Raw genomic sequence first — 27,151 nt, forward strand, 5'->3', positions numbered from 1 at the left:
CCACTTAAATTCTAAACTTAAAGACATTTTAGGGGAGTAGCAGATAGGGCCAATGGGCACCTTGCCTGAGGTGATTACACCCTCAATTATGCCACCCTCCTGTGGGAGGGGACATAGTCCTATCCCTGATTGGAGGGCTCTCCTCATCTTCAAGATGGCGGGGATTGAAGGATGTGCTTCACCTTGCCTGCCCCACCTTAGGGGTGGAGTTCGCAGAGTTGGATGCCTCCTATACTTCCTAGGTTTTCCCCACCCAAAGTGGGGGTGTAAACCGGGGGCTGCCATCTGCTGCTAGCAGCAGAGGCTGGGAGTCCCATTAAAAAAGCAGCAGGCCGTTGAAGCTTCCCCCTCAAGCACTGTGCCAATCCTGGGGGTGGAGGTGTGACACCTCCGACTAGCATGTGCATGGTTTCTGGTCCCAGAGAGCAGAGGCTCTCGACCAAGGGGTCCATAAACATGTCTGGTGGTGGCAGGCTGCCTACAGTCAGTCTACGACCACACCAGGGTTGGGAGGTTTTCAGGGGGCACCTCTGAAGTGCCCTCTGAGTACATGTTACAATAAAACCCAAACTGGCATCAGTGTGGGCTTATTGAGAGTAGTTTGGAATCAAACACTACTGGTTTCAGAAAAGCCATGATGGTGCTGGGGGAACTAGAGTGGTTGAGTTTCCAGCCCACAAGCTTTCTATGGCTTCCCTGGCACTTACAATATCTAAACATGGTCTTAGATATTGTAGGGGCATATCTGCTGATGCTTTCTATTTTGGAGGTATGCGGCTATAGCAGCTAGATGTAAACGTATGGACGTGTATGCTAAATTGGCACGTTGTGGATGTAACAAATAGCATATAATGTTTTGGACAGAAGCATCAAGCGGGTTGATGTGGTTGTTATTACAGTAAATCACAAACCACTTCCACTTTGCTGCATAGCAGGCTCTGGTGGTAAGACGTCTAGCCTCTTTGATAATATTCAGGCAGTCTGGCGGCAGATTAAGATATCCAAACTCTAGGACTTCAGGTGACAGATCGCCAGATTGAGTTGACTGGGGTCTGGATGTCTTATGTCTCCCTGGCTCTGTGTGAGGAGATTGGGTGTAAGACTTGGTTTTTGATGAGGAACTACCGAGAGTTCCAATAAGGCTGTGAAGCATGGTTGACGTGCCCATGTGGGAGCAACTAGGATTAGCGTCAGGGATGCTCGTTTCCGAACCACTAATGGAATGAGTGGGAGAGGCGGAAAAGCATAAGCAAATATCCCTGACCAGTTCATCCACAGTGCATTGCCTTTGGACAATGGGTGTGGATACCTGGACGCGAAGTTTAGGCATTTTATGTTTAGGTGAGCGGCGAACAGGTCTATTTCTGCGAAGCCCCACATTTGAAACAATGGGAGGACAACTTGAGGGTGTAGTTCCCATTCGTGGAGCTGCTGTGTCCGATGGCTTAGCAGATCTGCCATCTGATTGTTTACTCCTAGGTGGTGTTCTGCTAGGAGATACATTTTGTGATAAGTGGCCCACCTCCAGATGTCCTAGGCTAGGTGGGACAGCAGGAGGGAGTATGTCCCCCCCCCCTGTTTTTGAATGTAGTACATGGCTGTCATTTTGTCTGCACGAATTAGCAGTCTTGCATACTAGCTGAGCTTGAAAATCTTTCAAAGCCAGAATTATCGCTAACTGTTCTAGAGGATTTATATGAAGCTGTTTTTGTTGCAAGCTCCATATGCCTTGAATTGTGTGGGTTTGGAGATGCGCTCTCCAACCCGTCAGTGTTGCGTCTGCGGTCAGTACTATCTTCTAGAACCGGGTCGCTGAAGGAACGCCCTTTCAAAAGGTTTTGTGTGTCCACCCCAAGAGCGATGGGTGTGACCTTCTACCAACACTAGATCTGATAAATGACCTTGAGCCTGGTTCCTCTGACGTGCTAAACATTCTTGTAGGGGGCGCATCTGAAGTCTTGCATGGGGAACTATGAAAATACAAGATGCCATCATTACCAGTAACTGCATGAACAGTCGAGCTGGTAAGGAGTTTTGAAGCAGGAACTGAGACATCAGGTTTTGAATATTCCCGTTTCTGGCTGGGTATGTGTGAGAAAGTGCCCTCTTTCTTGCATGGTATGCCCCCACCTTTTGCTGATGTGCTTTGACTGAGTGTGCCCTGGGCTCCTGCCAACCAAGTACCCAGGGCATGTGTTCCTTCCCTAAAACTGCATTGAAGCCTAAACCCAGTTGGCATCTCTGGCCACATGTCCCTGGGTACCATAGGTACCCAGGGCACTGTGAGCAGAGAAGGCCCTTGAGGGCTGCAGCACTTATTGTGCCACCCTTAGAGGCCCTGTACCCTGACACACACACTGCCTTTGCAGGCTGAGTGTCTGAGAGCAGAAAAAAACCAAAGTTGACATGGCACACATCCCTGTGTGCCATGCCAACAAACCACTGCCCTGGCATACATCAGTCACCCCTCTAGCTGGGTGCCCTATGCCAGTGGTGAGGCTACAGGTGCATGAGCCCTGTACCCCTACAGTGCCCTAGTTCATTCCTGGGCACTGTAAGTGCAGTGCAGCCATTAGGAGTATATGGTGCTGGGAGGTTGTCATTACGAACTACACAGCACCATAATGGCTGCACTGAAGACTGGGAAGTTTGGTATCAAACTTCTCAGCACATTAAACCCACACTGATGCCAGTGTGGGATTTAATGTAAAATGCACCACAGAGGGCATCTTAGAGATGCCCCCTGAAAAACGACCAACTACCAGTGACCTGACTGAGTGGCTGCGCAGGCTGCCACCAGATAGGTTTCTGGACCCCTGGGTCGAGAGCTTGCCTCTCTCGAGGGCCTGAAACAATGCACATCCTGGGACGAGGTGCCAAGCCTCCTCCCCCAGGATGGGCAGGGTTCACGAAGGAGAAGCTTCAAAGGCATGCGCCTTTGTGAGCCTCTCCAGACAACTTGCTGTACTCAGCAACTGGTCCCCACTGGTTCTGCGCCCCCCCCCCCCCCCTTTGGACGGGAGAACCGGCAGGAAAAACAAGTGAGGAAGAGAGGTATGCCCACCTCTGCCAACTCCACCCCCAAGGTGGGGGAGGCAAGGTGAAGCACAACCTCGAGTCCCCACCATCTGGAGGATGGGGGGGGGCAGCCAACCAGGAACAGGCTCCTGCCCCCCTCCCACTGGAGAGTGGCAGAATAGGGGGTGTACCCTTCACCTACCTGTAACCCCCCTAAATTTAGTGGCACCCTGAACCTTCCTTCCTCAGATCCAGCAACCACAAGAAAAGAAGGACGAGAAGCTGTGCAAGAGGACGACGCCCACTGACTTGGCCCCAGCCCTATAGGCCTGTTGCCCCTCGAACCTGCTTCTGCAAATCCCGGCGTGTCCAGCGGCCAGCAACCTCGAAACCCCGGAGGACCTGCCTGCCTTCACTCTCCAAGCTGTTTCTCCCGTGAACACCGGACGTGTTTGAACTGCAGCTTCTGGTGCCAGCAAGAAACCGCGAATCCAGCACACTCTGCACCCGCCGAGCCCGGCCTGTGTTTGAGTGAACAAACACCACGAGGAGGTCCCCCCAGCGATCCTGACCCGAGATCCGGCGACCCCTGACCTACCTCAAGCCTCCAGATGATGCCTGCAGCCTCAATCCAGAGGACCACCCCCTACTGCGACCAGAGCGGGTACGAAAATCCGAAGTCCCAAGGCACCCCTGCACCCGACGCCCCACGGCCTTGTGTGCCCATCCCAGCGGTGCCTAACCAACCCTCAACATCCCAATTTACCCCTCAAAGTGGTGGTCACTCTTGGAAGATCCTCGTCCCCGAGCCTGCAGTGTCTTTATCCCGGAGAATCTCCATTGAAATCAACAAGGCACCCGACCTCAAAACAGAACCCTGCACCCGGCCGCCCTAGTGCCGCTGAGGGTGCCCCTTTGGTGCTAACTTGGTCCCCAACTTGCCCCCCAACTTGCCCTCAGCTTAACCTTAGAAGCTTTGCTCCCACTACACCGTGGCCTGATTGCCAGTATCCACCAATCAGAGTCCCCCTATTCTCCATAGGATAACATTGGGCCTCAACACTCTGCACCCGGCCGCCCTAGTGCCACTGAGGGTGCAACAACAGTGCATCACTGACCCTGGGAGACCCCTGAATCTAACCCCAGGACCCTAACTCCAAAGACAGATTACCTACCTGGAAACCGATAACCTATTTTTCCTAATAGGGTAACATTGACACTCTCTCTCAAAAAGTTTGTGTTGATTTTTGAAAACTAAGAATATTCCTTAAAAATCGCACAAATACCCTATCAGAATTTTCTCAACTGTTTGCAGAAAACGTACCAGTGCTGAACCCAGGTGTCCAGCACGGAGTAAGAAAAGTAACTAAAAAGTAACTTACCTGTGAATTGAATGTCCTTACATAGGATAGTTGCTGGGGCCTGACAATGGTGTCTTACGCGGATGACACGCAGCTAGCGGTCACACTAAGTGGGGACTCAGTTATTGATGCCCGTAACTTTTGTGAGGGGCTGCGTTCGGTAGCCAATTGGATGAATCAGAACTGTCTCCAATTAAACACCAAGAAGACTGAGGTGATGGTGTTTGGTTCGCGCCCCGGTTGTTGGAAGGAAAGTTGGTGGCCTTCTGAGCTAGGTGGGATCCCCTCTCCGGTAGTGGAGTTAAAGAACCTTGGGGTATGGCTTGACCCGGCACTTAGTTTTACCTGCCATACGAAGAAGGTTGCTGCCTCCTGTTTTGGCATCATCAGGAGCCTTAGGCCGGTGCTCAAATTTTTTGACGCCAGTACGAGACAGCTGGTGGTCCAGGCCTCGGTTCTATCTAGAATAGATTATGCTAGTGCAGTGCTCGCAGGCACGAACAAGGCTGAACATGCGCGGTTACAAAGAGTTCAGAACGCCGCGGCTAGAGCAATACTTGGGTTGCCCAAACGCTGCTCAGTGTCCGGAGCATTATATACTCTTCACTGGCTACCTGTTGTGCGGCGTATTGAGTTTAAGGTGTTGTGCCTGGCCTTCAAAATTTTGAAGGGCTTGGCCCCTCCTATCCTTATGAATCTCCTTACTCCGTACACCCCTTCGCGCTTGTTGAGATCGTTGGGCCAGAACTTGGCGGTTGTTCCTCGCTTTAGGTTGACCAGGGCGGGTGGCCGCTCCTTCCGAGTGGTAGCTGCTCAGCTCTGGAATACTCTTCCTGCTGAAATCCGTGCTGTGGATAATCTAACCAGGTTTAGAGGGGCTATTAAAACGTTTCTTTTTAATAAATCAAAGTAATCCCACTGCATACTGTGTTGTTGTGTTCACCTTTGGCGCCAGGACGCCCCTTTGCTGGGGCAGCTGTGCGCGGTATAACACTTAGTAACATAACATAACATAACATAACATTGGGGGTTCTCTGTGATAAAGTTTCTAAGTCTCAACTTTTGAAATACAAGAATGTTCTTTAAAAATCGTACAAACTACAAAAACGTAATTACTTGCCTGTTTTAAGTAGAAGTCCAAGTGCTGAATCTAGGAGTCCTGCACTGGATTACAAAAGTAACACAAAAGTAACTTACCTGCAATTACAGGAAAAGCCCATTGTAAGAAAGTGGGTTTCTGTTGCAGTAACCACCCCCTTCCTTTTTTGCCTAATAGCTGATGCACTTTTCCTTGTCGTGCCCTGGGCTCCTGCCAATCAGGTGCCCAGGGCCTGTGTTCCTTCCCTAAAAACTGCCTAACAGCCAAAACCCAAACTGGCAAACCCTGGCCACATGTCAGCCCCTGGTAAATGGTACCCTAGGTACCCAGGGCCTTGTGACCAGGGAAGGCCTCTAAGGGCTGCAGCACTCATTGTGCCACCCTTAGAGGCCCTGTACCCTAACACACACACACTGCTCTGCAGGCTGAGTGTCTGGGTACAAGACAAAACAGAGTCGACATGGCACACATCCCTGTGTGCCATGCCCACAACCTACACTGCCCTGGCATACATCAGCCACCCCTCTAGCTGGGAGCCCTATGCCAGTGGTGTGGGCACAGAGGCAGGAGCCCTGTGCCCCTACAGTACCCAGGTCCTTTCCTGGGTCCTGTAAGCCAGTGCTGCCATTTAAGAGTACATGGTGCTGGGAGCTTGTCAAACACGAACTCCACAGCACCATAATGGCAGCACTGAAGACTGAGAAGTTTGGTATCAAACTGCTCAGCACATTAAACCCACACTGATACCAGTGTGGGATTGAATGTACCAAAGAGGGCATCTTAGAGAGGTGCCCCTGAAACCTAACCTACAATCCACGTCTGTTCTGGGGCTGCCTAAGCTGCCACACAGCAGACATGTTGTTGGACCCCTGGGTAGGAGAGCCCCTGCTCTCCTGGGTCTGCAACAATGCATATCCTGGGCGAGGTGCTAAATCTCCTCCCCCAGGAGGGGCAGGGGGAAGCTTCAAAGGCATTCCGCCTCTGTGAACTTCCCCAGGCCATTACAACCCCCCCCACTCTGGCGGGAAGCTTGTCCGGAAACCCCAAATAAGGACAGGGGATGTGCCAGCCTGCCAACCCCACCCCTCTGGTGGGGGAGGCGAGGTGAAGCACATCTCCGGGCTCTCGCCATCTTGAAGATGGGAAGCCCTGCCCAATCAGGATTAGGCTACTGCCCCCCTCCCACAGGAGAGAGGCAGGATAGGGGGTTACCCACCCCAGGACAGGGACCCATTGGTCCCTGCCCTTCACCTACCTGTAACGCCCCCAAGTCTAGTATTTAGGGGCACCCTGAACCTTCCTTCCCCAGATTCCAGATTCCAAAATCCAAAGAAGAGCTGGAAGAAAGAAGACCTGCCCTGCAGCTGCTAAGAAGAGAAAGACACCAACTGCTTTGTCCCCAGCCCTACTGGCCTGTCAACCCTCGGCATCTCTTGTGGCCAGCAACCTCACAAACCCCGGAGGACCTGGCTACCTTTTGACTCTAAACTTCTGGGACTCCCATGAGTAGAGGCTCTACTCAAAATCTACTTCTAATCCCTGGCAGCAGCCCGATACCTCGAACCCTTCACACTCTGCACCCGCCAAGCCTGGCCTGTGCCGAAGTGAACAAAGACCACGAGGACGACCCCATGGCGACTGTGACCCCGAGTCCGGCACCCAAGGACCTCCCTCGACTCTCCTGAAGAAGCCTGAGGCCTCAGAACCAGGTGCCCCCCCAACCGCAAAAAACAGAGGGTAAGATTTCCCGACACCAAAAGGCACCCGGCGCCCCGCGGCCCCCTGTGCCCAATCTCGGGTTACCTACCTATCCTCCAACTACCCAACTTACCTCTCAAAGTGGTGGTGGCACCTGAAGAATCTTCATCCCCGAGCTTGCAGTCTTTTTCTAAACCGGAGATTTCCCATTGAAATCAATTGAGCGCCCGAAGGCTCAAAAGCACCCTGCACCCAGCCGCCCGAGTGGCCCTGACAGTGCAACCTCTACACCCATCTACTTCCCCACTTTCCCTGAGTAAGTGACCAGGAGCCCAGCTCCCACAGCCTCGTGGCCTGCTAGTCAGCAGCCACCAACCAAGGCCCCCCTATCCCTCATAGGATAACATTGGGCCCAACTCTCTCTGCACCCGGCTGCCCTTGTGCCGCTGAGGGTGAACCAACTGTACCTACCTGACCCTGGGAGACCCCTGAGTCTATGCCCAGAACCTCAACTCTGCCAGTCGAGTACTTACCTTTAAGCCGATAATTCAATGTTCTTCATAGGGTAACATTGACTGGTTTTTCCTGAAATTTCTTCTAAGTGTGAACTTTTCAAATCTTAAAATATTCACCAAAAATCAGCAGAGTAACGAAAACGAAAATACTCACCTGCTATTAGGTGAGCTCCCAGTGCTGGATCTTGGGATCTCTCCTGATAGCAGGTGAGTATTTTCTTTACTCGGTTGATTTTAGGTGAATATTTTAAAGTTTAGAAACTCCACACTTAAAAGAATTTCCAAGTGAAACCAGACAATGTTACCTTATGGAAGAAAAGAGTTATTGGCTTTTGGGTAAGTATTCGACTGGCAGAGTTAAGGTTCTGGGCATAGACTCAGGGGTCTCCCAGTGTCAGGTAGGTACAGTTGTTATACCCTCAGCGGCACAGGGGCAGCCGGGTGCAGAGAGAGTTGGGCCCAATGTTAGCCTATGAGGGATAGGGGGGCCTTGGTTGGTGGCTGCGGACTAGCAGGCCACGAGGCTGTGGGAGCTGGGCTCCTGGTCACTTGCTCAGGGCAAGTGGGGAAGAAAAATAGGACAGAGGTTGCACTCCCAGGGGCACTCGGGTGGCTGGGTGCAGGGTGCTTTTGAGCCTTTGGGCGCTCAATGGATTGCAATGGAGAAGCTCAAAAACTAACAAAGGCTGCAAGCTAGGGGACGAAGATTCTTCAGGTGTGACCACCACTTTGAGAGGTAAGTTGTGTAGTTGGAAGATCGGTAGGTGTGAGAAAGTGGCTCTGTATATACTGTTCCCAAATAGGTACAGGGTGTACAGAGTCCACACTCCCCAGAAGTTTGGCAGAGCCTACAGTTAGATTGAATATGCTACTTACCAGTATGCATCTGTTCTTGGCATGCAGGGCTGCTGACATTCATATCTGTGCATAGATTGCCGCCTAGTGTTGGGTCCGGATGTTTGCACGTTGTTGTCCTGGAAGAGTCTTCGAAGTATCCTGGGATAGGTGACTCCTCCCCTGGACGACAGTGCGCATGGGCATCCTCTCCATCCTCAGATTGTTTTTCGCCATTGTGGCAGTGATGGAGTAGATACAGAAAGTGATGACCATGCTTACAGTAATTCTGAGAGCTGCAGCTGCTACAGGCGCCGGGGAGGAGGGAGGGCGATATGAATGTCAGCAGCCCTACATGCAAGGAACAGATGCATACTGGTAAGTAGCATATTCAGTTCGAGGCATGTGGGCTGCTGAATTCATATCTGTGCATAGAATGTATAGCAGTGCCCTCTATTAGCGGCGGCTACCAGTGCCAGCTGCAGCGGTTTGAAAAAGAGTTTTGAGAACAGCCTGTCCTACAGCTGCCTGCTGTTTTGATTGCACAGCTACACAATAGTGTTTGGTAAATGTATGTGTAGTGGACCAGGTGGCTGCTCTACATATATCATGCAAAGGAATGTTTCCTAGGAAAGCCATGGAGGCCCCTAACTTACGTGTTGAGTGGGCTCGTGGGGGAATCGTTAATGTGCGTTTAGCCTTTTGATAGCAAATTTGAATACATTTAACGATCCATCTGGCTATACCTGCTTTGGAGATAGCGTTACCTTTGTGGTGTGGGGCAAAGGCAACGAAAAGTTGTTTTGTTTTCCTAAAGACTTTAGTCCTGTCGATATAGTACATGAGGGCCCTCTTTACATCTAGTGTATGGAGTGCTCTTTCTGCGACAGTTTGTGGGTTTTGAAAGAAAACAGGCAGTTCAATAGTTTGGTTCATGTGGAACTGCGATATCACCTTGGGCATGAATTTGGGGTTGGTGCGTAGGAAACGACCCCGTTTGTGTGAACCTGTATGAATGGCTCTTGAACGGTTAGTGCCTGGAGTTCACTAACTCTTCTTAAAGAAGTGATTGCTACTAGGAAAGCTACTTTCCAGGTGAGGAATTGAATCTCGCATGAGTGCAGAGGTTCGAAGGGTGGACCCATCAGGCGTGTGAGGACCAAGTTGAGGTTCCACATTGGAGCCGGTGGGTGGCTTGGAGGAATTACTCGTTTGAGTCCTTCCAAGAATGCTTTTATGGCCGGCACTCTGAATAAAGAGAGGTGCTGCCTGTTCTGGAGATAGGCTAATATTGCGGTCAAATGGACACATATAGAGGTGTATGCCAGATTGCATCGGTATAGGTGTAAGAGGTAACAGATTATGTTTTGGATGGATGCGTCTAGCGGGTTAATGTCATTATTATTGCAATAAATGACAAATCTTTTCCATTTGGCTGCATAGCAAGCTCTGGTAGTGGGTCTCCTGGCCTCCTTAATGATGTCCATACAGTCAGGTGGCAGGTTAAGGTAGCCAAATTCTAGGACTTCAGGAGCCAGATTGCCAGGTTCAGCTGTTGCGGATCTGGGTGCTGAATCTCTCCATGGTTCTGCGTCAAATGCGCGGGTTTGATTCGCAGCCTTTGATGCGGCACCACGGAAAGTTCGAGAAAGGTGGTGTACCATGGCTGGCGTGCCCACGTTGGAGCAACCAGGACGAGTGTCAGTGAGTGTTGTCTGAGTTTGCGTGCCACCAGCGGTATCAATGGTGCTGGGGGAAAAGCGTACGCAAATCTGCCGGACCAGTTCATCCATATCGCATTGCCCTGCGACTGCGGATGTGGGAACCTGGCGGCAAAGGTTTGGCATTTTGCGTTTTCGCTTGTGGCGAAGAGGTCTCTCTCTGGATGACCCCACTGCTGGAAGTACGGTTGGAGTACTGATGGGTGTAACTCCCACTCGTGCATCTGGTGGCTGTGTCTGCTGAGCAGATCCGCTATCTGGTTGTCCTTGCCTGGGAGGTGTTCCGCCATGAGGAATATGTTCCTCTGAATGGCCCACTTCCACATGCTCTGAGCCAGATGAGACAACTGTGGAGAGTGTGTTCCTCCCTGTTTCTGTATGTAGTACATGGCGGTCATGTTGTCCGTCCGGATCAACACGACTTTGTTGCACAAGTGTACTTTGAATGCTTTCATAGCCAGGAAGATTGCCATCAGTTCTAGAAGGTTGATGTGCATCTTCTTTTGTTGTATTGTCCATAGTCCCTGCACTGTGTAGTTGAGTACATGAGCTCCCCATCCCTGGAGAGACGCGTCCGCCGTCAGTATTATTTGTGGAACTGGCTCTTGGAACGGTCGGCCCTTGCAAAGGTTTTGTGGATTCCACCAATGCAGAGAGTTGTATGCCCGACCGCTCACCAACACTAGGTCTTTTAGTTGCCCTTGAGCCCGATTCCATTGACGTGCTAAGCACTCCTGAAGCGGGCGCATATGTAGTCTCGCGTGTGGGACTATGAAAATGCAGGAGGCCATCATGCCTATCAACTGCATAAACACTCGCACGGGAAGGGAGTGTTGGGGTTTGAACTTGGAAATCAGCATTTGCATGCTGTTGATTCTCACTAAATTTGGCTGAGCTGTGGCCGCCAGAGTGTCTATGGTCGCACCTAGGTACTGTTGTACGTGTGCGGGTTGGAGATGTGATTTTGGGTAATTTAGTGAGAACCCCAGACTGTGAAGAAGGTGAATGGTGCGGGACATGTGGTTGGCACATTGCTGGGCTGACTTTGCCTGAACAAGCCAGTCGTCCAGGTAGGGGTAGACATGAATGTGTTGCCTCCGTAGATGTGCAGCCACAGTAGCTAGGCACTTTGTGAAAACCCTGGGCACCGTCGTCACGCCAAAGGGAAGAACCTTGAATTGGTAGTGCTGCCCTTGAATAGTGAACCTGAGATATTTCCTGTGTGATGGGTGAATGGGTATGTGGAAATACGCATCTTTGAGGTCTAGTGTGGCCAGGAAGTCTCCCTGTTTGAGCAGTGGGAGGACTTGTTGCAGGGTGAGCATGTGGAAATGCTCCGAAAGAATATAGCGGTTGAGGGGTCTCAGGTCTAGTATAGGTCTGAGTGACCCGTCCTTTTTTGGTATTAAAAAGTACAGGGAGTACACCCCTGTACCTTGCTCGTGGACGGGTACGACCTCTATTGCGCCTTTTTGCAGCATACTTAGCACTTCCTGCTGTAATAGCGCTAAGTGCTCTGAGGACATAGGACGGCGTTTTGGGGGTATTGTGGGTGGAGTCGAGGTTAATTCTAGGCAGTAACCGTGTTTGATAATATCTTTGACCCACCTGTCCGTGGTGATGGAGTTCCACGTGGATAGGCACCTTTGCAATCTTCCCCCGACAGGTGTTGTGTGGTCGGGAGGAAGGGAGAGGGCGTCACTGTTTGTTCTTGGGAGAGGATCTGGTATTGCCGTATCCGCGTCCTCTGCCCTTTGTGCTTGAACCACGATATCCACCCCTGGTGTTTTTATCGTAGGTACTTTGGGTGTTGCCCTTGCTGTAAGTTTGCTGTGACCCCGGTCCTCTACCTGCTCCTCTATTGCCGGGGCGACGAAAGGAGCCACTCCGAAAGGTCTGCGTTTGGAGAGCCCCCATGGACTTTGCAGTGTCTGTGTCCTTTTTTATTTTTTCTAGTGTGGTGTCAACCTCTGGCCCGAATAAGTAGTCTGGGTTGACCGGCTGGTTGAGGATGTTATTTTGTACCTCAGGTTTGAATCCGGAGATTCGTAACCAGGCGTGTCGTCGTAACATGACGCTAGTGTTTATGGCTCTGGCAGCTGTATCTGCGGCATCCAGTGCACACTTGATGGATGCGTTTGTGAGGAGTTGTCCCTCTCTGATGAGGATCTCTGCTCCCTCTTTGTATTGGTCAGGGAGATGTTGTAGTAAGGTTTCTAGTGTGTCATAATGCGCTCGGTCGTAGCGAGCCAGGAGCGCCTGAGTATTGGCAATACGCCATATGTTAGCTGCTTGGGCTGCAACCCGTTTGCCGGAGGTCTCTAACACCTTGGACTCTTTGTCCGGGGGAGGAGCATCCCCAGTAGTCTGCGAGTGCGCCCGTTTACGAGCATTCGCGACTACTATGGAATCCAGAGGCAACTGTCCTCTAATATAGGTAGGATCCCCAGGCGCTGACCTATATTTTTTGTCGATTCTGGGGTTTATTACTCTTGCCCTGGTGGGTTCTTTGAAAATGTCCTTTGCTGGTTTGAGGACACCTTTCAACATGGGTAGAGTTTTAATATGTCTTTGAGGATGCGAAAGTATCCATGAGAAAATCGTCCTCGATGGTGTCACAGTGGAGTTGAACACCATGATTGGCCGCAGCACGTTCAATGAGGGCGTTGAATGCGGCAGTGTCCTCTGTGGGAGACGTTTTTGCACCATATAGCTGCGTGTCCTGCGTATCCATAGGTGCGTTTGAGTCTACAGGGTCATCCCAAGCTTGGTCAGGGTCCTGTTGGCCTTCAGGGTCCATTTCTCCGGGGTAGGGGACGTGGTCACCTATGTAGTCCTCCAAAACAAAAAGAATTGGTTCCGAATCCACTGGCACCTTTTTCTTTAGTGGGATCCGGTAGGAGTCCAAAGCTGGCTCGGAAGTTATCTTCCTCTTGTGAAGCATCATTCTGCCTGTTGCGGCGTCGATGATGTGTGATGGCGACGTCTCCGTAGGAGAGTGTTCTGCAGGTGTGATCCTGGTGTGGGTGACACGTGTTCTGATTTCGAACAGTTTTGGCGCCGTGGATGGTGGCAGGCCAAAAGTGATGTTGGCCGGTGCCGGAGAAGCTTTTTGAGCCTTTTTCGGCTCGGAGCCTGATGTGTCCTGGAGGGCCGCCTTATCTTTGATGCGTTGCAAGGATGCTGAAACTTGCCGCACCTGGAACGCCGACGGTTCTTTGGCGCCGACCGGTTCCGTTGAGGCTGTCGTGGACTTCTTCGGTGCCACGGGGTCATCGAGTCGAGGAGAGGTAGTAGCTGTCGACGGCGTCGATGATTGTGCCTTTGGTGCTGCTTTCGAAGTGGTGTGAGATCCAGCAGCCATTTTGACCTTTGTGGTCGGAGCAGATTGTTTCGGTGCCGGGAGCCGAGGCGGTTTGGCGGTACTGATGGTCTTTTTCCGTGCGTCGGCTGCTGCAAGCTCGGCACCGAAGTCCCGTTTGGTGCGGTCGGTGCCGACGGGTTTGGCTGGCGTCGAAGGTGTGGTGGGCTTCGATCCGACCAGTGTGACTTTCAGTTTCGGTTTCTGCTGAACCGATACGGCTTTCGGTTTCGATGAAGGGAAACCAGCCGTTTTGGGTAGTAAAGGCTGCCGCTGAATGTCCGAGGCCGGGCCAGAGGGCGGGGCCGAATGGATGCGGGATAGGTCTTGGGTAAGGCCCGAAGGCGATCCCTCGACCGGAGCCATAGACTGACGCACTGGGATATCCACAGTCTGTACGGGTAGGCCTTGCTCGTCACCGGAGCTACTCTCTTCGGCCCCTAAGGCCTCATTGTAGTCTCCTACCTCGGTGTCGGCTTCGTCTCTGTGAAAGAGTTGTTCTTCGACGTCTTCCGATCCGGAGTCGTGTTCGGAAGCGGGGCTGGAGGGTAGGTTCTCCACATCTTCCACATCTTCGTCCTCGGCGTTGAAGATGTCGGTCGGGGCCGGTGCCGCTTGCTGCGCTTCGAGCCTCGCTGCTCGACGATTCCGGAGAGTCTTCTTGGATCGGAATCGGGCAAAGGCCATACATGTGGACTCGTCGTGATCCGGTGAAAGGCATTTGTTGCACACCGGGTGGACGTCGACATGGGGATATTTCGCATTGCATACAGGGCACCGCTTGAATGGCGTCCTCGATTCCATCGTCGATGTCGGGTCGATGGTCGGGTATGATGCGAAAAAGTTGGTCTGGAAGTTAGTAAACTAACAAATAACTATCGACAAATAACTATCGATACCGATCGGGAACAGTACCGACGCGAACTAAAGGCCTTTTGGCCTGTAAAAAGTTTTTCCTAACTTGAGTCAAGATAAGCACATCCGAACCCAATGGCGGAAAAAAACAATCTGAGGATGGAGAGGATGCCCATGCGCACTGTAGTCCAGGGGAGGAGTCACCTATCCCAGGATACTTCGAAGACTCTTCCAGGACAACAACGTGCAAACATCCGGACCCAACACTAGGCGGCGATCTATGCACAGATATGAATTCAGCAGCCCACATGCCTCGAACATAACCTTACTCTCTAAAGTGGTAGATTGGTCGAGCAGTAAGGCAGTATCAGAGGACAGTGTAAAGCATTTGTTGTACACACCCAGTCAGCAAATGGTCTCACACTCAATAACTGAACTCCAGGCCAATGGTTTATTTATAAAAAATATATGCTTGTTTTATTTTAGAACCAACAATAGGTAAAAATATACTTTCTCAGAATGAGATGCCTTATATAAATACTTTTGCAATATGCAATTGGCTTTTGTAGTAAGTTACAAGTGGTTGCAATAGGCAACACAATTTTAAACACAATAATGCATTGAGTTCAATGGAAGTTTCAAGTTATTTGCAACAGATTACTTTTAGGATTCCAGGACTGGATCCTAGATTCAGTCCTGGGTCAGAACTTCGAATCAAGTGATAAAAGTCGACTTAGATATGGTTATGATTTTTAGACAATATTTTGCTATTTTAAAAGATGACACTTAAAAAATATTTCATAGAAAACAGTCAATGATTCCCTATGGAAGAAAATTCAAGTTGCAGGTATAGTATGTTCTTGTTACTTTTGTAATCCAGTACTGGGTACCTAGACTTAGTACTGGGACCTTTATCCAAAACAGGTAAGCAATTACGTTTTCACAAGTTTACGATTTTTAAAGAATATTTAAAGTTTGCAGAAATTGACACTTAAAAGAAATTTCACAGAAAAACAGTCAATGGTTTCCTATGGGAGAAAATTGGGTTACTGGTAAGTACAGTTGTAAGTATTTTTCAGAGTCAGTGCTGGGCACCAAGATCCAGCACTGGGTGCTCACCTAATAGCAGGTGAGTATTCGTTACTCGGCTGGTTTTTGGTGAATATTTTAAGATTTGAAAAGTCCACACTTAGAAGAAATTTCAGGAAAAAACAGTCAGTGTTACCCTATGGAGAAAATTGAATAATCGGCTTTAAGGTAAGTACTCGACTGGCAGAGTTAAGGTTCTGGGCATAGACTCAGGGGTCTCCCAGGGTCAGGTAGGTACAGTTGTTACACCCTCAGCGGCACAGGGGCAGCCGGGTGCAGAGAGAGTTGGGCCCAATGTTATCCTATGAGGGATAGGGGGGCCTTGGTTGGTGGCTGCTGACTAGCAGGCCACGAGGCTGTGGGAGCTGGGCTCATGGTCACTTACTCAGGGCAAGTGGGGAAGTAGATAGGTGTAGAGGTTGCACTGCCAGGGCCACTCGGGCGGCTGGGTGCAGGGTGCTTTTGAGCCTTCGGGCGCACAATTGATTTCAAAGGGAAATCTCCGGTTTAGAAAAAGACTGGAAGCTCGGGGACGAGGATTCTTCAGGTGCCACCACCACTTCGAGAGGTAAGTTGGGTAGTTGGAGGATAGGTAGGTACCCCGGGATTGGGCACAGGGGGGCGCGGGGTGCCGGGTGCAGGGTTGCCTTTTGGTGTCGAGAAATCTTACCCTCTGTTGATCGCGGTTGGGGGGGGCACCTTGTTCTGAGGCTGCAGGCTTCTTCAGGGGTGTTGAGGGAGGTCCTTGGGTGCCGAACTCCGGGTCACATTCGCCGTGGGGTCGTCCTAGTGGTCTTTGTTCACTCTGGCACAGGCCAGGCTTGGCTGGTGCAGAGTGTGCTGGGTTCGCGGTTCCGGGCTGCTGCCAGGGATTAGAAGTAGATTTTGAGCAGAGTTTCTACTCATGGGAGTCCCAGGGGCTTAGAGTCAAAAGGTAGCCAGGTACTCCAGGGTTTGTGAGGTTGCTGGCCACAAGAGATGCCGGGTTGGAGCAGGAGCAGGTTCGAGGGTCGACAGGCCGGTAGGGCTGGGGCCAAAGCAGTTTGTGTCTTCCTCTTCTTAGCAGCTGCAGGGCAGGTGGTCTTTCTTCTAGCTCTTCTTCGGATTTTGGAATCTGGAATCTGGGGAAGGAAGTTTCAGGGTGCCCCTAAATACTAGATTTAGGGACGTTACAGGTGAAGGGCAGGGACCGATGGGTGCCTGTCCTGGGGTAGGTACACCCACTATCCTGCCTCTCTCCTGTGGGAGGGGGGCAGTAGCCTAGTCCTGATAGGGTAGGGCTACCCATCTTCAAGATGGCGAGAGCCCGGAGATGTGCTTCACCTGGGGTTGGCAGGCTGGCACATCCCCTGTCCTTATTTGGGGTTTCCGGCCAAGCTTCCCGCCAGAGTGGGGGGTTGCAGTGGCCTGGGGAAGCTCACAGAGGCGGCATGCCTTTGAAACTTCCCCCTGCCCATCCTGGGGGAGGAGATTTAGCACCTCATCCAGGATGTGCATTGTTGCAGGCCCAGGAGAGATGGGGCTCTCCTACCCAGGGGTCCAGCAACAGGTCTGCTGTGTGGCAGCCTGGGCAGCCTCAGAACAGACGTGGATTGTAGGTTAGGTTTTAGGGGGCATCTCTAAGATGCCCTCTGGGGTGCTTGGTACATTAAATCCTACACTGGCATCAGTGTGGGTTAATGTGCTGAGAAGTTTGATACCAAACTTCTCAGTCTTCAGTTTTGCCATTATGGTGCAGTGGAGTTCGTGTTTGACGAGCTCTCAGCACCATGTACTCTTAAATGGCAGCACTGCACTTACAGTGCCCAGGAATGGACCTGGGTACTGTAGGGGCACAGGGCTCCTGCGCCCACACCATTGGCATAGGGCACCCAGCTAGAGGGGTGGCTGATATATGCCATGGCAGTGTAGGTGATTGACATGGCACACAGGGATGTGTGACATGTCGACTTTGTTTTGTCTTGCACCCAGACACCCAGCCTGCAAGGGCAGTGTGTGTGTGTAAGGGTACAGGGCCTCCAAGGGTGGCACAATGAGTGCTGCAACCCTTAGAGGCTTTCCCTGGTCACAAGGCCCTGGGTACCTAGGGTACCATTTATCAGGGGCTGACATGTGGCCAGGGTTTGCAAATTTGGGTTTTAGGTTTTTAGGGAAGGAACATAGGCCCTGGCACCTGATTGGCAGGAGTCCAGGGCACACTCAGTCAAAGTACATTCAGCAATTCAGCAAAAAGTGGGGGCATACCATGCAAGAAAGATGGCACTTTCTCACAGTAGGCACCCAGGAGTTGGGCACAGGGGGCCGGGTGCAGGGGTGCCTTTTGGTGTCGGGAATTCTTACCCTCGGCTGGTCGCGGTTGGAGGGGTCCCTGGTTCTGAGGCTGCAGGCGTCGTCAGGAGCGTCAAGGTGGGTCCTTGGGTGCTGGATTCGGGGTCACAGTCGCCAGGGGGACGTCCTCGGGGTCTTTGTTCACTCCAGCACAGGCCAGGCTTGGCGTGTGCAGGGTTCGCGGTTCGTGGCTGATGCCAGGGGTCAGTTACTTGCTTTGAGCAGTACCACTGCTCGTGGGAGTCCCAGTTGCTTAGAGTCACAAGGTAGCCAGGTCCTCTGGGGTTTGTGAGGTTGCTGGCCACTGGAGATGCCGGAGTTTAGCAGGAGCAGGTTCGTGGGTCGACAGGCCGGTAGGGCTGGGGCCAAAGCAGTTGGTGGCTTCCTCTTGTGAGCTGCTGCATGGCAGGTCTTCTTGTCTCTTGATCTTTGCTGTTTCGGAATCTGGATCTAAGGAAGGAAGGTTCAGGGTGACCCTAAATACTAAATTTAGGGGAGTAACCGGTAGGTAAAGGGCAGGGACCACTGGGTCCCTGCCCTGGGTGGGTACACACCCTATCCTGCCACTCTGCTGTGGGAGGGGGTCAGTGGCCTAGTCCTGATTGGGCAGGGCTCCCCATCTTCAAGATGGCGAGAGCCCGGAGATGTGCTTTACCTCGCCTCCCCCACCTGAGGGGTGGGGTTGGCAGAGGCTGGCACACCCCCTGTCCTTCCTTGTAGTTGCCGGCCAGTCTTCCCATCACAGTGGGGGTTTAGAACCAGTAGGGGCCAGTTGCTGAGTACAGCAAGTGCCCTGGAGAAGCTCACAAAGGTGGTATGCCTTTGAAGCTTCCCCTGCCCATCCTGGGGGAGGAGACCTAGCACCTCACCCAGGATGTGCTAGGAAGTGTTTGTTGCAGGCCCAGGAGAGCGTATGGCTCTACCTAGGGGTCCAGCAACATGTCTGCTGTATGGCAGCCTCGGCAGCCCCTCGGACAAGACGTGGATTGTAGGTTAGGTTCAGGGGGCATCTCTAAGATGCCCTCTGTCGTGCATTGTACATTAAATCCTGCACTGGCATCAGTGCGGGGTTAATGTGCTGAGAAGTTTGATACCAAACTTCTCAGTCTTCAGTGGAGCCATCACGGTGTTGTGAAGTTCATGTTGACGATCTCCCAGCACCATATACTCTTAAATGGCAGCACTGCACTTGCAGTGCCCAGGAATGGACCTGGGTACTGTAGGGGCACAGGGCTCATGCACCTGTACCCACTCCACTGGCATAGGGCACCCAGCTAGAGGGGTGGCTGATGTATGCCAGGGCAGTGTGTGTTGTGGGCATGGCACACAGGGATGTGTTTTGTTCTGTACCCAGACACTCAGCCTGCAAGGGCAGTGTGTGTGTGTGTGTCAGGGTATAGGGCCTCTAAGGGTGGCACAATAAGTGCTGGCTGCAGCCCTTAGGGACCTTCCCTGGTCACAAGGCCCTGGGTACCTAGTGTACCATTTACCAGGGGCTGACATGTGGCCAGGGTTTTCCAATTTGGGTTTAAGTTTCAGCACAGTTTTTAAGGAAGGAACATAGGCCCTGGGTACCCGATTGGCAGGAGCCCAGGGCACACTCAGTCACAGCATTTCAGCAAAAAGTGGGGGCATACCATGCAAGAAAGATGGCACTTTCTCACATACACTTATTCTCCATTTGTGGTAGTGTGGGCGAGCTGTAAGGCCTGATCAGAGGGTAGTGTTAAGCATTTATTGTACACACTCAGGCTAGAAATGATTTCACACACTCAAAGATTGAACTCCGACCAATGTGTTTTGTATAAAAAGAACATGCTATTTACCAGTATGCATTTGTTCTGGTCATGTAGAGCTGCAGATCTTCACACTATGCATAGATCGCCATCTGGTGTTGGGTCCGGATGGTTGCACTTTTTTTTGTCCTGGAAAGTCTTTGGAAGTCACGAGGTATGTGACTCCTCCCTAGGATCATAGTGCGCATGGGCATCGGCTCCATCCTCATGGTTCTGGGTTAAGAGGCATGGTGAGAGGTGTAATCTTTGGTGCGGGACTACGGACAGTTCCAGCAATGGGGTGTACCACGGTTGTCTGGCACAAGTTGGAGCAACTAGAATGAGAGTCCGTGAGTGGGCGAGGCGGAAAGGCGTACGCAAATTTGCCTGACCAGTTCATCCATATTGCATTGCCTTTGGACAGTGGGTGAGGGTATCTGGCGGCGAAGCTTGGGCATTTGGCGTTTGTGGGTGGCGAAGAGGTCTATCTGTGGTTGCCCCCACATTTGAAAATATGGTTGAAGAACTTGTGGATGGAGTTCCCACTCGTGGATCTGTTGTGTTTGACGACTTAACAGATCAGCTATGGTGTTTTGGACTCCTGGGACGTGTTGGGCTAGGAGAAATATGTTCTGAGGTATAGCCCACCTCCATATGTTTTGTGCTAGCTGGGAGAGCTGCAAAGAGTGTGTACCGCCTTGTTTTTGGATGTAGTACATGGCTGTCATATGGTCCGTGCGGACTAAGACAGCCTTGCCAGATATTTATTTTTTAAATGCTTTTAAGGCTAGGAATATGGCTAGTAATTCCAGGTAATTGATGTGGAATAACTTCTGTTGAGGTGTCCATCTGCCTTGCATGGTGTGATGTAATAGGTGAGCTTCCCAGCCGGAGAGCGATGCGTCCGCTGTCATGAAAATCTGAGGAACTGGCTCTAGGAACGTTCGCCCTTTGGAAAGGTTTTTGGTGGTCCACCACTACAGAGAGATGAGTTCGACCGTCTACCAACACCAGATCTGTTATCTGACCTTGAGCCTGGTTCTATTGGCGTGCTAAGCACTCTTGTATGGGACGCATCTGGAGTCTTGCGTGAGGCACTATGAATATGCAAGAGGCCATCATCCCTATGATCTGCATGAACATTTGAGCTGGGAGAGAGCGATGCGGCTGAAATTTGGGTAGGAGAGCGAGAATGCTTGCTATCCTTGCTGGACTGGTATAGGCTAGCGCTTCTGAGGCGTTTATTGTGGCGCTGAGGTACTGTTGTGTGTTAGAGGGTTGCAAATGAGACTCGGTGTGGTTTACTGTGAACCCTAGGTCATGGAGTAATTGGATTGTCGCGTGCGTGTGATGAACACACTGGTTGTACGAGCTGGCTTTTATGAGCCAGTCGTCGAGGTATGGGAAGACGTGAATGTGTTGTCTTCATAGATGGGCTGCGACTACTGCTAGCCACTTTGTGAATACTCGTGGTGCTGTTGTGACTCTGAAAGGGAGTACGTTGAATTGATAGTGCTGCCTCTCTACTACAAACCTGAGATATTTTCTGTGAGCAGCGTGCTTGGGAATATGGAAATAGGCGTCCTTGAGATCTAAGGTGGCTAGGAAGTCGCCCTGTGAAAGTAGAGGGAGGACTTGCTGAAGTGTGACCATGTGGAAGTGGTCTGATTGTATGTACAGTTTAGTGGCCTGAGGTCTATAATAGGTCTCAGAGAGCCATCCTTTTTTGGTATGAGGAAATACAGGGAGTAAACGCCAGAGTTTTGTTGGTGCAGGGGAACTAGTTCTATTGCACTTTTTTGTAGTAAGGAAATTACCTCTTGTTTGAGGAGTGACAAATGTTCTGTTGACATTGGACTCTGTTTGGGTGGAATGTTTGGGGGGGGGGGTAGAGGTAAGTTTGAGACAGTAACCTGATTGCACTATTTGTTGCACCCACCTGTCTGTGGTGATGGGTGTCCAGACAGGAAGGAACTGCTGTAGTCTTCCCCCGACAGGAGTGGAATGGTCCGGGGGAAGCGGAGGGAAGTCATTGGGCAGGGGTGGAGGCAGAGCAGGTGTTAGTCTTGCCTCTGCCCTTGTTATTGTTGCCTCTGTATCCTCTGTGGTAACCTCTGGTGAAGGCGGATTGGGTGGGGGCCTTGTAGGAGGTGGATGGGGTATCAGACTAGTATCCCCTGGAATTGCCCCTGTAGGATGAGCGACGAAAAGAACGTCTGGGAGCTTGCGATTGCAAAGCTCCTATTGATTTGGCTGTGTCCGGGTCCTTTTTCATCTTCTCAAGGGACTCATCAACATTAGGGCCAAAGAGGTGTTGTTGGTCGAATGGTTGATTGAGGATAGAGCTTTGCACCTCAGGTTTAAACCCGGAAATGCGTAGCCACGTGTGCCTGCGAAGGACGCTTGTGTTTACTGCTCTGGATGCGGTATCTGCTACATCAAGAGCACACCGGATAGAGGTGTTGGTGATAATGTTACCCCCTTGTACTTACTCTTGTATTAGGTCGTTCGCCTTATGTTTGTATTTGCGATGCACTAAATATTAGCTGCCTGGGACGCCGTTCTTTTGCAAGAGGCGTCTAGGAGCTTAGACTCCTTGTCGGGCGGAGTAGCATCACCTGTTGTCTGCGAATTAGCCCTTTTTCTAGCATTTGAGACCACCATGGAGTCTAATGGAACAGGGCCCCTAATGTAAGCTGGGTCTGTAGGGGCAGCTTTGTATTTTTTCTCAATTCTAGGGTTGAAGATTCTAGTCCTGACAGGGTCTTTAAATACTCCTGTAGCATGTTTAATCACCCCTTTGAGCATGGGTGATGTGGACTTTTGGGTGGTGTCGAAAGTGTCCATTAAAAAATAGTCTTCGACCGGTTCTGTATGTAGGTAGACCCCGTGGTACTGGGCAGCCCGGTTTATTATCTGATTAAAACCCATGGTATTTTATGGTGGGAAACGCCTAGAGGGGTAGATGTCCTCTTGTGGGACATTAGGGACATCAGGTGTATTCTAGTTATCCCAGGGGTCAGGGAAGCCTGGTGGACTGGGGTCATCTAGTGGCATGTTGTCACCGTTCCCTGTGTCATTATATGTGTCTTCGTCATCTACCGGTGTAGGGGATGGCGTAGAACGAGGTTGGGGAGGAGGTGGAGAGGGCACCCTAAGAGGCGATATGGCTATATCCCTCTTTTTAGGTGGTGGAGCTGGTGCAGGCATGTCCAGTGGTCTTTTTCTGGCAGTGAGAGTCAATTGACCCGTTTTAGGGTCTTTAGTTAAAGTTTTTTGTTGAGGGTCTGGTTGAAAACGCTCTTCTGAAGAAGATTGGATTTTCGGTGTCGATTGTGTCGGCCCTGAGGGGCTTCTGGCTGTAGGAAACCAGGATTCCGCTGCAGTAGGTCGAGGTGGGGACAGGCAGGTAGGGCTGGGGCCAAGTCGGTTGGTGTCCTCCTCTTCTTCCTTCAGCACGGCTCTGTGGTCCTTCTTGTTTCTACTTGTCTGAGGCAAGGTTTGGGGTGGCGTTTCAGGTAGGTACAGGTTGGGGTCAATGGGTCACTTCCTTGTACACCCCCTATGATGCCACCCTCCAGTGGGAGGGGGTATAAGCCACACTCTGGTTGGCTGGGTCACCCGCATCTTCAAGATGGGGGGGGACAGAGTTGTGCTTCACCTCGCCTCCCCCCACCTGAGGGGTGAAGTTGGCAAAGGTGGGCACACCTCTCCTCCTATCATGGTTTTCCCGCCGATTCTCCCGCCCAAAGTGAGGTCAGAACCGATGGGGGCCAGTTGCTGGGAGCAGCAAATGGCTGGGTCAGCTCACAGGAGCACCCAGCTTCCTACACATACCAAGATGGTAATTTCATAGGAGGCACTGCAGGAAGATCCTTGTGTGCACACCAGATCCCTAGACACCGTGTCTCTAATCTGTAAGCCAATTGATGCCAAAAAGGCTTTACTGCTAAGAATCACATCAGGCCTTTGACTCCAGATGCAACAGCGAAGGAGACAAACTGAAGTCAGCCATCATCCAACTGGCTCCACTGACTCTCAGTCCGGTGAGGTGGCAGCCACATAAAGCACAGTTGGTCTTTGGTTTCTGGTGTTCAGCAAGACCGGAGAGACTATTCCAGGTTCCACCTCTCCACATCTCTGGCCCATTATCACCAGTTAAGAATGGATGGTGGGAAGTTATTGTATTCATGTGAAACAGACCTCTGGTTACATGGGAAATGGGTGTTTCAGTTTGGCATCTTATATGTGACATGTCTGGCCACAGTGGAAGCAACCTACCAACTGCTTAACTTGGGCATCCTTCATCCCAGACTAGTTTCAGGCACTCATGAAAGGACCTAGTCTCCTTGGGTTTCTTAAAGTCAGTACATTCTTTTAAATCAAGAAATCTGGAGCAATAATGAAGCCCCAAAAAACAAGACAGTAAGGAGAAAGAATCCACATTGTACATGTAGAAATTACAAAGCTAAGGTAGCAAAGCAAGAAATCTGGCATCTCAAAAATTATTATTCTGTAAAATTCTATCTTTTGCTCTCACTGTTGTGGACAACATACTAAAAGTCTAGATCATGATCTTGCACCCCTACAGCTCACTACCTTTGTGGAGAAGGTGGAAGGCTGTTATGAGGGTCAACCAATGGTGGTGGTGGTGGGGAATTAATTTGAACTCTTGCACAACATAGCAATATTGAGAATGTTATATAGTTGCAATGGACTCCAGTTTCTAAATGAATTTTTACAACTTAAACATATTTTACTCGAAGACAATTGGGTGTCTTAAATGAAAAGTGTTAAATGCCCTGGTTTGGAGAAAGGGTAGGAGCTGTGCGGGAGCAAGTCTCAAATATGTCAAAGCACGCACAAAAACCTTTACAAAATGAAATACTCACTCTTATCATTAGTACAGCTTTTCTGATGTCCCGAATACCATCATAAACCAGTCTTGAAGCATCTATGAATTCATTTTCATCCATGGCTTGGTTTGTGTCACCACCGAGTGCTTCTACAGCAGCTTCCACTTGTTCAGTGAATCGAGGCATAACTGATTTATAAGGATGAATAAAATTGATTGTTAAATGTGAATTTCTGGAAAGTATGGTCAACTTTGAGATAATCAGGTAAACGAAACCTAGCACAAGATTCAACAGTCTTTATTGCATAACACAAATTGAAACTACATGCCAAAAAGGTAGTGAGGTTTAGAGGTTCCTTTACGTTTCTTTGCCTCCGCTGACTGATGAACTACAAATATAGATCAAAATGTAGTTTGGAAAGGAAACATATACCAGTCAAGTCATCCCAAGCATTAAATTATGGAACCAATGCTCATATCAGCATCTGAGAAGAGGCCAGTTAAGCAACTAAACAAATACAGCCTGGAGTAGCATATTTATACTTTGGAACACTATATTCCTGGTATTATAATTTATATTATAATTTATAAATTACCTTACTGGCTCAAACATACCACAGAGAAACAGGTTGTAGGGAACTCGGTACTTGTTGCCTGGTTTTGGTGCAACTTTGCCTGAGGTGTACTAGGTCCCTGCTAACCAGGTTCCCAGTGTAACTATTCTTTCCCTAAAACTGTACAATTGTTCTCCCAACTGGCAAAACCTCTATCACCCTCTGTAAGTCCCTAGTAAATGGTAGCCTGGTACCTAGGGACGGAGGTGCTAAAGAGGGTCCCTAAGGGCTGCAGCACAAATTGTGCCATACTAGGGGACCTCTCACCAAGCAAATGTGAAAACGCAAAACATGCCACCCATCCCTGTATGCCATGTCCCCTACTACTCCATATGATATTTGTAAGTCAGCCGTACAGTAGACCTGACAGCCCTAAGACAGAATGCTTAATATTATATGTCAAGGTATATCTGCATGAGCAGATATACCCCTGTGCTGGTCAGTTTGATTACTGCCAGTGAAAAGTGAACAGGGAAGCTATTTTAATACATGTGCTGGGCACTGGTGAAAACTAGTTCCCCAGCTACATGAAGGTTTCTTTTTTTGTCCTCATTCTGCCAATGTACTTGTTGGCAATACTCCCTTCCCCTCTCTGGCATACCAGGCTGGGTTAGAGTCATTCCTCTCAATAGTAAAAAGCGGTTTCCACTTCTGCCCTTCACTGGTGTGCCCATAACACAGAAGGGAAATAGGACTGACAGCTGTTCACTGGTTTAATCATTGGACCCCAGGTTTTGCATCCAGTCCACCAACTTAGTCCACACTTTCCCCCGACTGCTAGGGTCACATGCCAGGTCCTGTAAACTTGTATGTAAAACGCTCTTTTTACTCTCCTGAAAGGAAGGTGGAACACTCGATTTCCATGATTTACAAATTTAACGCCTTCCTAGGAGAATTACATAAAAAATGAATCTTGCATCTAGCCTGCTAACGTTGGTAGTATGGTCTGTGAAAATACCAAAGAATACAAGGAGGGGGCTTGCCCTCACCGTGAAGCCGGTAACTACCGTTAAGAATTCACAAATCTCCAGCCAAAACTTAGTGATCTTAGGGCATGTTAAAAACATATGAAGGTCATCAGCTATAGGATCTCCACATCGTGGGCATGCATAATGCATTCCAGAAACTTTTTCTAATCTCGCTGGGGACCAGTATACCCTGTAGGCAGTAAAGAGATGATTGTGTTTCAGGTATGCCGGTTTAACTGTCTCTCTTATCGCAAAGGAACCCAGCCAGATTTCACTCTTATTTATATTCATACCTTCATTGCTCCAAAATTTTTGAATGTCTTTGTCCAGGTCGTCTTCTGCGTTTACCAAGGTGTGATACCACATAGCAACTTTTCTTTTTTTTTAAAAATTATTTTTATTTGCATTTCCAACACAGAACATAATAAGCATGTCACAGTGAATCGTCCATCACCTAGTACCACACCACCACCCACCGCCCCCCCTCCCCCGCCTAGCGCCAGACACCTCGATACATTGATCTAGAAGCACCCACCATCCATGGAGGCCTCTAGCTGCATCCAAGTCGTTCCCATATGCAATAAGGCTGCCAGCACAGCCCTCTCTTCCCCCTCAGAGCCCCCCATCCAGGCCATGATACCGTCGCCATTTCCCCCATACTCTGGAAAATTTCATCGGGCAGCCCCGTGCTTTGTAAGTAACTCTTTCGGCCGCCATATACATGTCCATCCCCCTCCTCCAGTCGTCGAGCTTCGGGGGGTTCGGGGCTCCCCATTCCCGTGCCACGTCCCTCTTGGCCACCACTAACGCTAATGTCAGGAAAATGAGCTGGGGTCGAGTCAGGTCTATATCATTCGTTATCCCCAGTAGAACTAATTTGGGCTACAGGGGTAGGGACACCTCAAGTACGTTCCCGAGTTCTCCCACTATCCTGGCCCAATAACTTTGGAGGACCTCACACTTCCAGATGGTATGGTATGGTAGAAGTTGCCTTCGGCATGTCCGCACCGCAAACAGCTAGGGTTAGTGGCCCTCCCCATCCGGTGTAGGCGGAGACTAT

At 50.4% G+C, this 27,151-nt stretch overlaps 1 protein-coding gene across 1 annotated transcript in view; it reads right to left on the reverse strand.

Annotated features, from left to right (window-relative positions):
* CTNNA1 (catenin alpha 1) overlaps positions 1 to 27,151 on the reverse strand; it is a 282,300-nt gene that overhangs the window by 38,898 nt on the left and 216,251 nt on the right. The window contains exon 13 of the mRNA XM_085617884.1: positions 24,547 to 24,698. Within this exon, the coding sequence (XP_085474010.1) occupies positions 24,547 to 24,698 (152 nt within the window). The remainder of the gene's footprint in view (positions 1 to 24,546; positions 24,699 to 27,151) is intronic.

The sequence above is a fragment of the Triturus cristatus genome, chromosome 7 (assembly GCF_964204655.1).
Source record: "Triturus cristatus chromosome 7, aTriCri1.1, whole genome shotgun sequence".
NCBI classification, from domain to species: domain Eukaryota; kingdom Metazoa; phylum Chordata; class Amphibia; order Caudata; family Salamandridae; genus Triturus; species Triturus cristatus.